This window comes from Equus quagga, chromosome 1 (genome assembly GCF_021613505.1).
Source record: "Equus quagga isolate Etosha38 chromosome 1, UCLA_HA_Equagga_1.0, whole genome shotgun sequence".
Taxonomy (NCBI): domain Eukaryota; kingdom Metazoa; phylum Chordata; class Mammalia; order Perissodactyla; family Equidae; genus Equus; species Equus quagga.
The window spans coordinates 131,066,447-131,081,011 of record NC_060267.1 but is presented as its reverse complement, the minus strand read 5'-3'; the positions used below and the strand labels follow the sequence as shown (position 1 = coordinate 131,081,011).

The window sequence follows — 14,565 nt, the reverse complement described above, 5'->3', positions numbered from 1 at the left end:
TAAGACCCATGACTATGGATGAGTCAGTGAACAATGGTCTGAGGCTCAGTTTCCTCATCTATAAGATGGAGATGTACAAACTCGCCCCACCCAATCCTCAAGGTCGATGGGAGGATGCACCATGAAGATCACCCGTTAAAGCACTTCAAGAGGCACACAGGGCTCTGGCTGAGATGCATTGTTGTTGTTATTATTGACTAAACTGATCACCAGCAGGGATTTCAATAAACATATAAAAATGATGCCTGCAGTTTATAGCCCAAACCTCACCTCAGAAAAAGGCAGAGTTAAAGGTCAACAGAGGAAAGGCAGACTCTACAAAGCGAGCTCTCTTCTCTCCTTAGAGCTGAAGCACACCCTTCCTTTTAGCACATCTGTGTCTGCTTCTAATTCTCACTGGAGATCACAGTAGGACACAGGCTGCCTTTCCCTTTTCGATTTATATTTTAAGACCAAAAGGCACAAAATGGGATGACATTTCAAAAATAGTCTGCTCTTCCTTAGCAACCTCCCTCAAAATGAATACGAGATTGCTGTCTCATTCCAACAAGATTCCTTTTTCCAGCCCCCATCTTCTCCAGCTTTGTCATTCCAGAGCATTCAAGACTCTACTCCCATAATAACAATGATTTCACTTGACAAATATGTTGCATTTCATTCAGCAGGATCTTCAGTCTATGACAAACAAACATTCACCTTCCTGAGGACTGCCGAAGAGCCACAAATGGAGCGAAACCTAAAAACCCTTCAGAAAAGAATAATGAACCCCACTCTGTCTCCAGGGGGTAATTTAGTAGGTAGATTAGGCGACACTTGATTAAGGGTAAACCTCTCTTTTCCATAGATATATATTGTGTTTGTACAGAGGGGCTGTATGAAGTGGAGGATTAGGTCACAAATCCTCAGGAAAAAGCAGAAGACGTTTCTCAGAAGAAATATGCAAGTTACTGCACATTTGGAAAAACAAGTAATACTTTATTGGGAGGAAAGAAGAAAAACTCCACATACAACAGTTTTATTTACACGATTTCACTTGGCTTCTTGGAACATTTCTAACAAATGGTTAGTTCCCAAATACATTGCGCAGGATGCCTTGTCACTGCTGACAGTCTATGAGTTACTACAAAGAGTAACGACTTCAACTCAAGGCTACTAGAAACTGATTGTCAAATAAGCTTTTTCTGAGACTGCCTAGAGGGACCCGCTACAACAAAAGTCGTTTCTGGCTCGTGGGGGATTATAGTGTGAAAGAAAAACAAATGTCAAAATAAATCCCCCAGGAAAGAAGGCACTTCTGTACTAACCCTCAGTGCTATTCGCCAATGTTCTGTGTCCTCCGCAGACGAGCAAATACTTGAATACTTCTCGTCGTCTGAAACCATGACCAGAGTCTGGAAATGTTGCATGAGGCTCAGCCCACATTTTAACAACGCAATGGAATTTATCCACAACTTAATGGAACTTCCCAATCTCTACCCATCAAGGTAGAAAATCGCAAGACAAACAAAATAAAACACTTCGTAGTTTTAAAAAAATCATACTAAGTTCTAATGAAAATTTGACCAAATGTGGACTTTTCTTTTAAACCTATGTTAGGATGGCTCTTCTCATCTTTCCATATATTGAACAAGATGGCTGAAATGGAGCCTTCCTAAATCACTCTACACCACGCCTATCGAACAGCCATGAAAAACTAGGAACTAAATAAACGTGTTTTGACAACGATGAATCTCTTAACTCTGCTGGTCAGGTTTCCTCTAATGGCAGTACTCAGAAGTATACCATAACACATGAACATAGATCACAGTTAAAGTAATGATTTTAAGCTTAGGGAATTGAAAGAGAACTTAACTCAGTGACTTGGAGAGATGGACACAGAGATACGAGACTTAAAAACTGCTGCTTAAAACATACATGTCCCTCTGTGAAGAAGTAACTTAGCAAAGCTTGGGAACATCATAATGAGCTATATGTTTTGCTGAAACCTACACATTTTTGAGGTTTACGTTGTTTGTTACACTTCCTCTCTCAGCTGATTCCAACTCTAACTGGAGGAGCAAAGTAAAGGAAGTCCCCTCAGAAAAAAGATATGGATGTACAGAGTTGCACAAATTGAAAGATAAAATTGTCTTTCTAGCTTTTTTTTATTTTTTAAAACTCTACTAAAAAGACAAGAATAAATGGGAACATTCATTTGCTTTTTAAACTGATCACACTTGGGTTTAACCACTGGCAGAGAAGAAACTTTACAGTTCCCTGGGAACCTATAATTTGGAAACGGAAGCACAGAAGAACAGACTTTAGTTTTCAGGCAATAAATTGAAGAGAATTCTGCAGACACACAACAGAAAAGGAACATAAAATATTGGCTTGTGCATTTCTTAGAATGTTAGTTCATTAACTCAATAAGCTGCACAGGGAAAAATGCAGCCAAAACCTACAAAGCTGTCCACTGGGATTTCAAATTGGCATATTTACTCAGCAAGAAATAGCTAGAGGTTGGGGAGAAAAATGCATCCCATTCTGGTAATGACAATTTAGTGTGAATCTCCGGAAAGACACCTGTCGAAAAATCTCCATGCGGGCTCTAACGGGACACACAGAAGCCCAAAGCCCCGAGGCCAGACACAAACATCATGCTCTACAATCTGTGCCCTGGGGAACAGTTCTACAGAATTGCACAAGAAAATCACAATCTTTCACGTCTTCTTTTCACACGCAATTAAAAATAACTTGAAAAATGTTTTACTCTTTCTTCCTTATTGCCACAAATGTTTTTTGAATGCTTTATTGGAAAATTTCATTTACTAGTGTGAGCTCTCTGTGTTACTCATCAGCATAAAATAGCTGCAAAGGCTTTGTTGGCCGATACTCCCAATGGTCACTGTCTTCTATGGTTAAAAGCTCATTATCAGTCTCCCTGGGAGAAAGCTCTAGAAACAGAGCCCCACATAGATCAGGGATTGTGATCTTTCATAAACCTCATCTTATTTAACCCATGCAGGGAGGTAGAGATTGTTACCCCCACTTAAAGATGAAAAAAGTGAGGATCAGAGAGGTTCTCTGCCTTACTCTTACTCAAGGGCCAGTATTTCAACTTCATGGCTCTTTATATATCCCTTCCTGTTCTCCTTGTCAATTCTCCAAAAAACAATCTAAGAAGTTAAATCAAGAATACTCTATTGCTATAGATTGTGGGTATTTCCTCTGAGAAACAGTAATGCAAGGTAGTTAAAGTATTTTCCAACAAAAAAAGGATTCAGGGCAAATACTCTAAACTGCCATCTGTTTTCTCTGGGTCCAGTTGAGCGAGCTAGGGCGCATCCTTAGTCTTTTTATTTATACCATGTGAGCCCAATGGGATAGGCTCTATCCCACAACCCTCCAAGGCTGTGCCATAGAGGCTCCGAACCAATGGGCAATCCACCTGCACATGTGCCGCATTGGTTCCATAGAGTGTTTAAAAAAATTGAACCAACTTTATCAACCCCATAGATTTCACATAAAAATTTACACTTTACAACAATCAGAAGGTCTCTCAAACCCAGGCCCACCTTTATGGCAACATTCAGCCAGAAATTAGTGGTCCTGACTCCTTTTGCTGAGGCAGGAACTTGTGAGTTCCCCTCCAGCATTCTTGATTCTATTCATATACCAAGGCCCCCTGAAGCTGTAATTTTTTATTGTGTTTATATTATTGCTTTCCTTACAGTAGAGAAACATTTCTCCAAACCTTGTCTCTTTTAGCAGCTTGAATGATTGGTCTCCATTCTTCAGCCCTGCTTGTATCCACCCCTTGACAATGCTCTCTTCGTGGGTGAAGTACACTTCCCCAACCCTTGACTATTAGCTCAGCCATGTGCCTTGCTTTGGTCAATGAGGTGGCATGAAAATCACAGTGTCAGTTTAAGATTAGGCCTTATGAGACCTGAAATGTTTTTGCTTACCCTCTTGTGCCTCTGCTACTGTCATCAGAAGAGCATCCCCTGGGTAGCTGATGCCCCTTCCGGTGAATCTTAGAATGAACACATGTGGAACAGAGCTGCCCCGGCCACCCACAGACCTGCAGCGAGAAGCACACGCACCCACGCAAGCCCACCCTGGAGCAGCTGAGCCACTCAGTCAACCTGAAAATCCGTGAGAATAACTACTGACACTTCAAAGGCACTGAGTTTGGGGGCCATTTGCTACACAGCATCATTATGGCAAATGCTAACTGATACATATTTACAAACATAAAAGATAGGCTGAAAGAACCAGATATCATAATTTTTCTTACATGCAAACCTATTTCTTATTTATGTTACTAGCCAAGACCCAGAAGGCATTTGAGTTTGCAATTCCTGCCATAAAACCATAAACTTAAGAACTAAAGTTTGGGTTTATGAAATGTTTCTTAGCACGACTATATATCCAAATGGCCCAGTTTTTGCCTATTGCTGTTATGTCCTGGTTTGGACAATAAATAACATGGTCACTCTATCTACATGCAAATTTGTCTCCCATTTTCACACAAAGTGGTTGAATCTCTTCGATCTCTCTTTGGAGCCTGATCCAACAGCTATTATTGCTGTAGGCAGCACTCTACCTGAGATTTTTCTGGATGTAATATCTATTTGTAAAACCTATCTGGATGTAATACTTGGCTGAAATCATTAAGTCAGGGTATCCAACCATTACAAAATACTGGTATAGAATAAATCAAACTTAGTAGGTGCCAATCCCACAGCCACCAACCAATCAACCAAACAGCGAACCAAACCAGATCCCAGTTCACTGGCACTTAAAGGCCTTATCAGGCTAACTTATAAACAGGAAGTACTTAAAACAACAGCAATATTAAAAAAATCAACTGCCCCTAGAAAGGAAAGTCCTGTCTTCAGAAGGCAGTAATTATTGCATCTGAGTATATCTGCTTAGCAATCCAGGAAAGTGGGAGTTTCACTCTCTATTAACCTTAACCAGAGACATTTTCATCAAAATTAATCATGATTACTTTTTATTGCATTTCAAATGCTGTCCTTTATTTGGGGTGGTCAGGAATGCAACTAAGCAATTCCAGACTGTGCTATCTTTTATGAATAGGTCTATGAGGTAGTTATCAAGGCCCCTTATAAAAATATTGCTATACAAAAGTTCATGAGCCAAAACCAGACACTAATTTCCATAACTAGATGTGTCCTTAGAAAAGAAAAAATTACTATATATAGATAAGACAGAAACTTTGATGCTCAATGCACATTAAAGCAGAACTGTATAAATACCCCTGCATATAATAAACAACACTTTTAAAAAATGTTTCTTTCACCTTTTCCTTGTTATTATAACAGTTAACCATTAACACTTATTTTGAGCATAACTTTTGCTAAGTACAATTCTAAATTTTTTTTATATGCATTGACTCCTTAATCCTCACCACAACTTTGGAATAGATACAATTATTATTCCCAATTTATAGACGAGGAAACTGAGGCTTAGGGAAGTTAAGTAATCTGCCCAAGGATGTTCAGCCAGTAAATTCTGAAGCTTGGAATGAATCGTAGGCATTCTAGCTCCAGAGTCAAAGAAAGGTAACGATAAACACTTACCTCAGTGCCACCACTATCAAGTGGTCTGTTATGTTTTGTGCCCTGACTGTGTCTTGCTCTGTGCAACCTCCATACCTCCCTGATACTTCTCCCGCGCGGAGGGCCTTCCCTACTGCGCTATCCCTCCCATGGCAAACTCATTCAGCTCCAATCCTAGCTATTCCAAGAAAACTCTCAGCTATTCCACATTTTTCCTGCCTTCTTTTTTTAATTCTCCAGAACTCTCACCATCTAAAGATAGTCAGATCTGGGTTTGAGTCCTGACTCTGCCACTTATTGGCTAAGTAGTTGAGGGTGAGTTATTTAACCTCTCATAGCCTCTTTCTTCTCATATATCAAATGGGATAATAGTTAATCTACCCATAAAGTACATTAGCTGTAGGATTGCTGTGGTTTTACCTGCCCAGAATCCCTTCTGATGAGAACTCCTGTCTTTCTTGTGGGAGGTCACCTGTCCTCACTCTTAGCCCATGGGATTTGGGTGAGGCTAACCCATTTCCCCTAGGTACCAGCTGATCACATGACCTGATCCTGGCCTATCCAATTTATGCATTCTATCAGGCTTTGAACTTTTTCTAGAACTACTCAGAAAAACCCCTTCTCCTCAAAGAGGGTGACTGTACTCATAGAAGATAGGCTAGCTCCTGGTGGCCATTGCTGGCATCACTGTGGACATCCTTCCAGGGAATCAAGACAAGAAAGAGCAAAGCACACCTGTGAGGAGGATGGAGACACATTCCCAATGCCATAGTTTGAATGTCTGAATGTAGTCAGGTCTGAAGTCCACCCCTGGCCTTTTCAGTTCATTGAGCCAACAGATTCCCTTTTTGGCTTAGTTCAGATTGTTGTTTTCCTATCACTTGCAACTAAGAGTCCTGACTAACCCAGGTGACATAAGAACTAAATAGCTGCTATAAAGTATGTAGCATAGTACCCAGCATATTGAAAAGTTCAATAAATGGTGCCTACTACTGTTACTGTTCCTCTACACTCATTTCTCGAAGGCAGGAAAACCTGGTGTCAGGTCTACCTCCACCACTTACTAGGATCTCACTTTATAACTTTTCTGAGACTCTAGTTATACCCCATGTAAAATCAGCAACGTTATTGTTAGGAATAAATGACAATATATGCCTGGCAAGGCAATAAAATGTTCTGCAAATCTGAATTATTATTGTCTCAGTCTGTAGATTCCAATATTTCATATGACTGATGGGGATACTAAGACCCAAACCCCTGGACTATGATTTGCCAAGAACATTTAGGAAGCTATGGATTCAAATAAGTTACCAGTCCATTTTAAGGTGGTCCCAGGACTAAGTAAAGGACCTGATGCTACTATTGTGCCATTCAAATCAGGCATTGATGCAAAGGGGCTTGATTGGCACCATAAAGGCACCTCCAGGACACAGAGAAAAAAGAAACTAATATTGACTAAGTAGCCTCCATGTGCCATGCTCTGTGCAAGGCATTTCCTTATATTTCCTACTCTGGAATAATTATTTATTTCTCTTATGGTCAACTAAAAAGATGAACTATGCGTACATATTGAAATTATCTAACTTTTTCTATCTCCAAGGAGGAAACCTAATATATAACTGGAGAAAGATGCTAATTAATAAGCAAAATTTAACATGAACTCCAGCCAAGTCGAACTTGAACTGTTCTGTTTAAAGGCAGACTGGAATAAATAAAGGAACTTCAAAGCAAATGCCCTGTTTTAGCTTGAATGTTTTATTGAGCACATGGGGAGTACTCCATTGCAAAAATAGGGATGGTTAATGAGGAAAAGTTGGTGTTTTCAGTCAGTTGGTTGGTTTCTGAGATACGGCCATCTATTCAGAGATAACTATATTCCACAGAAAAGACAAAATAATGATCTGTCTCAGAGCCTCAGAGTTTTGAAGAAAACAAAACCAGTTTTGTAAACTGTCTGAGATCAACTTAATGCATCCTTTTCCAAATACCTTCTATGATAACGTGCACAAATTTCCCTTCTACTAACACCAAAACAATAAAAAGGAAGACACTTTCATGTTTTAAGCTTCTTTACAACTATATAAATGCAGCCCTTACCTCTTAAGGTATGATACAGGAACCAAGAGACTCTGTGCAGCATTAGTAGGCTCCACCACAATCAGCTTTTTTGGGGCACCATTTTGAAAATGATGCTCCATACGCAGAAAGACCTATTGGGTTCCCTGGGAGTACACTGTTAGTGCTAGACTCAGAGCAAAGGCAAGTTCACCATCTCTGTGCATGTTTTCCCACAGCAATAAGTACATTTCTAAGAGAGTCAATCTCCAAATCTTTAGGGATTAAGGAGAACACTGGGCTCACCTGTAGATGCTGCGAGTTGTCAGCCATGCTATCTTCTCGCCTGCGAACTTCTTCCAGTAACTGGGCATTCTTCTTCTTTTCCAACTGTTGATTGTGCTTGAGGTTGGCCACCTTCTTATTCTGATCCTTCATGTGCCTGAGAAAAGTCGGCACAGCTTGGTTAAATTGAACCACTAGAAGATCATATGTTATCACATTAGAAGTATGAAGTATAGAATATCTAAGTACTATGTATAAAATATCTTGATATGGATTCAGATAAAGTTGGGACCTCAGAATATTCCAATCATTCAACCACAAATATGTTTTGAGCACCCAGGTGCCAGGCGCTAGGATGGCACTGGGGCTGCAGTGGTGAATGAGACAGGTATAGTCTTCACCCTCCTCATGGAGCTTGGAGTCCAGAGGGGAAGACAGACAAGTACCAAGGAGACACAACTTAGGTTTCCTAACGTTGAAGGAAATAAATAGCATGCTGTGAGAGATGATGATGTGTATTGCCTGTGTGAACAGGTGGTAGAGTGGGGGAGATGACTTTAGTCACTGTGGCCAGTGAAGGCCTCCCTAAGGAGGCAAGACTGTGGATGAGACTTGAAGGATCCAGCCAAGAAAGCACCAGTGAAGGAGCTCCTCAGGTAGAAAGAACAGCAAGTGTAATTCCCAAAAGAACCCAACTGCTTCTCGGAACTGAAGGGCTGCAGTAAGGAAGGAGATGGGACTGCAAAGGGAGGGAGGGCGTGGGGCACACAGGGCCCTGTGGTCTGTGATGTGGCATTTATTTTCTTCTAAGTGGCTGCTGTTCTAATTATTATTATTCTTTTGGATCATGTTCCTATTCTGAGATCATAATCCATTACTTTGATTTTAAAATAACAATTACAAGGCTCCAATCAAATACACTGTCATCACTTAGCTCAAACAGAATAACACTTTGGCTAATCATGTTAAATAAAGCCCCGGTGCTGGGAATAAAAGTTCTTAATGAATCTATATGATGTCAAAGTGCAAAATCATAAAGTGATCCAGTGAGTAAAAGACTAGGGTAAAGGATGAGTTTAAAAGTGGCAGGGGCGGGAGTGGGGCTAGTGACAGGCTAATGCGGACTATTTAACCGGCGGCGTTTAGCAAAACATTCCACAGATTTAGGAAACCATGTCCATGGCAGCTATTACAAATCTAATCCAACACGTGAGGAGGCAGGAGAGCAGTACCGGGGGCTCAGGAGCAATGATTCCAAAAGAAGAGAGTGGTGGAGCAGAATGATTTGGGGTCCTTTCTAATCCCTTCATCCCCTCTCCCCAGCATTGCTAAGTCAGCTACTGTAACTGAGCCCTGGCTCCCAAAACAAGAGTACTGAGAATCAGAGCTCTTGTGGAAATATAAACGAGATGAGAACTAGATGATAAAGAGCAAACATGTCAAATTGAAATAATTAATAATCAAATGGAAGCCATTCTCAACAAGAAACTCTTATTTCCAGCCCTCATAAAGTTATATACTCCCCTACTCCCTTCCACTGCAAGAAAATGATGTTCAAGAGAATTGTTTACTAAGCTGAATAATCTTCTATTTAGGAATCCCGCTCATAAAAATATTCCGAACACTTTGGTTCCTTATAAATATTTACAGAAGCAACTGAAGCTGCAATTTAAATATTCCCGATGACACTTATTAAGAGGATAGAAAGTGAGATAGAATAACCATCTCCTTAGTCATTACTTGGATTGGATAATTTTTGTCTGATATTTCCCAGTTTGTACTGGCTATAGTAACGTACACATATGAAACTACCAACTGTCTACAGGCTAATCTACTTTGAGAACATTATCTTTTGGTTACTATAAAGATGCTAAGAATGACCTCTTGCTTCCTAACTGAACAAGGATATAGTAGTGCCAAAGCCGACAGCAACCTGGGACAAGCACATATTCCAGTTCCTTAGGAAACTGGGTCAGTGCTCAGTAATAGGATGTGATGGAGAGGTAAGTATTACTAGTGAGATTGTTTAATTAGAGCCCTTTTTTATTTAAAAAAAAACACTTTTTTGTAACTTGGAAGCAAACAATTAAATAAAACCAATCACAAAACATTTTTTCTCCCAAGTACCAGTGATAAATAAAATAGGTTATTATTGCAAACATTATTTGCATAGTTAAAGAACTCCCACAAGGTTCTCGGAGCAGTCCAAACATATTAGCCCTTACTTTCTGGGATACTGCAGTGTTTTCCAATCCAAAAAGAAAAAGAAAAGCCTCCAAATCCATGCATCCCTTAAAGCCTTCCTGAATTAAGAGTAGTTAAGAAAAATGGGAAATTGAAGTTCAGACATTGTGATGGAGCCCTATCCTCAGCATTCTCCAACCACGCCTTCAAATACTGCCTTACTTAGACAACAGTGAGTGGAAAAGAAAAGCTGGGTTTTGAAAGGCACTGCTTAGGATTTAGGCCAATTAGATTGGTGTAAAGTAAGGTAATGAAATTGATGATCTCATCTTTGTTCCTGTGAACATCAAGAGATTACATATGAAGGGTACATACTCCTTTGCAGCAGTGCCATGCTTTTCAAATACGTTTCTCGTACTAGAACTCTTTCTTCTAATAAAAGCTTACCTGAAAGTCAAAAAGGGAAAGTAGAAGTGCTCTGCTAGAAGCAGGATAGAGGTAAGGAGTGGGATGGGGTGGGAACAGATGATCAGAGCCTCACCTACTAGACAATTCCTCTCTTAGGTGCCCTCAGGGAAGCCCTAAGGCTACCTGAAGCACAGGTTGACACAGCAGTTCATGGAGTAGGAGGAGAGAGAGGAAGGCGGGTAGAGAAGTCATGAAATTTAAAAATATGAGATTCCTTGGAGAAGAGAAAATACCCCACAGAAGCTCACTGGATGCTGACTGAGGGAACGACCGCAGTACGTTTTGCTAGTGATAATTTCATCATTTCCAAGAATAAAATCTGTAAGTGATCTATCAGTCCTTCTATCTTCCCCTGTCTGCAGAAGAAAACCCACACTGCATAAATCATGTTAAACTCCGTACAGCTCTCACTTGTCTTTAAACTCAGGCAGAGCCCCCGGGGGTGCAGATTGCCAAGCCCTCTGGCAATACTGCCTCAGAAGGTGTCACTGATACCCACTTCCCAAACTCCCACCCGCCAGGCAACTAGGGCATTCCATGGCTCTGCCAGAAACTGACCTACTCCATGTTCAGAAAAAAAGTTTCTGGAGTGAAATTTTTCTCTGGGGAAACACTACTAAAAATATATCCAAGATACAAATTTTTCAAAAAGCAATTATGGGATGATGAGTGGATGGAGGTCAGTTGGAGAACACAGTGGTAGGGTCAGTTTTCAACATTCAACTTAAATTGACCAGTTTCGTAAAGTAAGTCATGTCACTTTTCAAAAGTCAGCCATCATTAAGGAATTTGGATTAAATGACAAAAAAAATTCCAATAGGTATCAAGATCCACAGTGACTGCCATATTAAGAATAAATGTCAGAGAGGACAGAATCCTGCTATTTTCACTAGAATAGTCCATTAAATTAAAATTAAAAAGTGTTCTCTAACTTGCTGGTGAGACAGCATCAGGCTTTGAGGCCTCTAGAATTACATAGCCATGAGTACAGGACAGAAGATGCATATGTTTCTCTCAGGGTGAGTGTACATTTGTACATAAAAGAGAAAATAAAAATTTCTTTTAAAATCTTAGCAGAAACAAGATGCCATTGTTTACCCATCTGCTCTCAAAAACTTTGAAGATTGATAACATCCGTTGTTGGAGAGGATACAAGAATCCAGCTCTCTCATATGTGGTCAGGAGAAGAGCAATTGACAAAAGCATTTTTGGAAACCAATTTGGCAGTATCCACCAAAGCATACACACCTTTTGCTCAAGTAAACCCACTTCTAGGAAAGTGGCCTACAAAAATGCTTGCACATGTGCACAAAATATATATGTACAAAAATTTTTCATTGTAGCACTGTAAAAGTGAAAATTGGAAAACTGCCTAATCATCTGCAGAAGAAAGCAAGTACATTCATACCACGGAACCCTAAGCTATCTAAGAAGATTAAGGCAAAACTGAAGCATGGACATGGAAAAACCTTCAAGACATACTGTTAATCAAAAAAGAAAGCAGGTAGCAGAATAATACATAGAGTCTGATCTTATTTATGTTAAAATATAAAAGCCTATTTGGATGTACACATACACTCGTGCATGGAAATGGAAACTCCTGGAAATCCCATACCAGTCTGTAAACAATGGTTAACGCTGAGGAAGGGAATGGGATTGGAGAAGAGGGAGCTTTCACATGTTACCACCTGCATTTGTGTGTGGGTGTAAGTGAGGTATAAATACATACAATAAAATACACAGATATTAAGTGCACAAGTCAATGATTTTTGACCAATCAAAATATAAAGCTTTGCCATGACCCAGCCTCATTTCCCCTCCCCTGCCCAGAAGTAATCACTATTCTAACGTTTATCTACATGGATTCATTTTGTCTGTTCACCAACTTCATATACATAGAATCATATACTACATGCTCTTTTGTGCCTGACTTTTTCGACTCAGTGTAAGGTTTTTGAGATTCCTCCATATTATTATGTATAACTTCCATCTTATTGCTGAGTAGTATTACATTAACATGAATATACTACAGTTTGATTAGCTACTCCTTTGTTGAATGGATATTTGGACTGTTCCCAATTTTTCACTGTTAAGAATAAGATTGCAATGAACATTCTTGTACTAGTTTTCTTGTGGACATATGTTTTCATTTCTCTTGGATAAATAACTAGATGTCGGTTTAACTGGCAGTGTAAAATGGTACAACCCCCATGGAAGACAATTTCTGGGTTATATGAATCTTTGACAAGCAGCTTCAATGCAGGGTCTAGTAGCATAAACTCAGGAAGCAGGCTGCCTGGGCTCCCATCAGAAGTCAACTACTTTCTAGCTGTGTGACCATGGGCAAGTTTCTGACTTCTCTGTACTCACTTTCTTCACACACAAAGTAGGAATAACTGTGTCTAACTTGTAGAGCTATTGTGAAGAGCTGATGTATTAATACAGGTAAAATGCTTAGAACAGACGACAGCATGTTCCCTCCCTGTTTCACTCTTAGCTTACAATGTGAATGTAATCATGTGCTGTGCGATATTGTGAACACATATTTCATATGTTGCTTCCTACACTGGAACAGCAGGTATTCCAAATATCTCAAACAATGGACTTTGGAATGCATTATTAAACTCTCTCGTCATGCATTTAGCTTCCATCTGTGATTTCCTTAATAATAAGATGAGTTACATTCCTGGAAGTTTATCCTAATGGAAGCACTGCAGGAGGGTTACGACAATCATGGGTAAGTGAGCTGTGATCCTGAAGCGACTGCACAAGTAGATGGGCCACACACACACACAATGGAAGCTGACAATGAGTATTGCATGCAGAATTTCCAATAATAAAAGCTTTTACTTTTAACCACTGAGATGGTCCTATTTTTTTAAAGCTTGTAAATACCATTCAGTACTTCAGCATAGCTATATATTTTAGAAAGCTATCATAAATATTCTAAAGATATTTTTATTGTACAAATGTACTACATGTCAGGAGCATGATATTCCTTCCTGAAAGAGAAAGTATCTGGCTGGCTGTAGCTACTTGAATTCAGCTCTCCACCCAGCAAAGAGCAACAAGTAGGGCCAAGGTCATAGGACTTAACTTCAGAACAAGCCAGATCTCTTGGACTTTGCATTTTATGGCAGCCTCTCAAGAACAGCCCAACTGTTTGGCCACTAGCTTTGATGACTGCCTAAGTCCTTGCCAAAACTCCTCAGTGGGATGCCCACTCATCTCCCCATGCTTTCCATCTTTGCATCTCTCTTCAGTGGACTCCTCTTTCCCTCTTTCCCGACAGTCCTTGCTCCCTTTGTTCCATGGAAGTGAGTACCCTCCTGTCTCCTCTATTCCTACCTCCTCTGTGATGTTTGGGACTACACAAGGACCCAGAGACAAAACTACCCTCAGTTAAAGCACAGAATGCCAACACACCTTAAAAAGACACCACTTATCATTTACCAACTCAGCAGGACATCCCGGAACCTGATAACACAGCTAAAGAAAGAAGGTGTTAAAGGAGAAGGAGTGTTCAGATTCAAAAACTAGAGAAGTGGAGCTTGCAGGAAGTGAAGAGAGTCTTAGCCTTCTACCTTGTAGCATCAGGTCCCACTGGCAAAACCTTCTTTGGGGAGATGACTCTATCAGGCTATTCCTTACTTAGCCTGATGAAATGGTTAAATCCTAAACCACCATTTCTGCCTGGACCACGATGCTCTTCTCTCCTCCCTGGTCTCCCTGCTTCCACTCGTGCTCCCCTTTTAATCCATTCTCCACCCAGCAGCAAGAGTGAGTGTTTTTGAAAGAAGTCAGATCATGCACTTGTTAGTGTACAATCCTCCAACAGTTTCCCATTTCCTAAAGAATAAAGCCACACACCTATGGACGTCACCAGCCTTCTCCCACACCATTCTCACCTTTACCCCCAGAATCCAGAATCTAGTCTTCTTTCAGTTCCTAAATCACACCAGCTCCTTCCCACCAGAGGGCTTGGCACATGCTGTTCTTTCCTCTA

General features: G+C 40.2%; 1 protein-coding gene across 1 annotated transcript in view; it reads right to left on the bottom strand.

The window, feature by feature from the left end:
• ERC2 (ELKS/RAB6-interacting/CAST family member 2) overlaps positions 1-14,565 on the bottom strand; it is a 703,663-nt gene that overhangs the window by 243,278 nt on the left and 445,820 nt on the right. Inside the window, exon 13 of the mRNA XM_046646460.1 lies at positions 7,929-8,064. Coding sequence (XP_046502416.1) covers positions 7,929-8,064 — 136 coding nt within the window. The remainder of the gene's footprint in view (positions 1-7,928; positions 8,065-14,565) is intronic.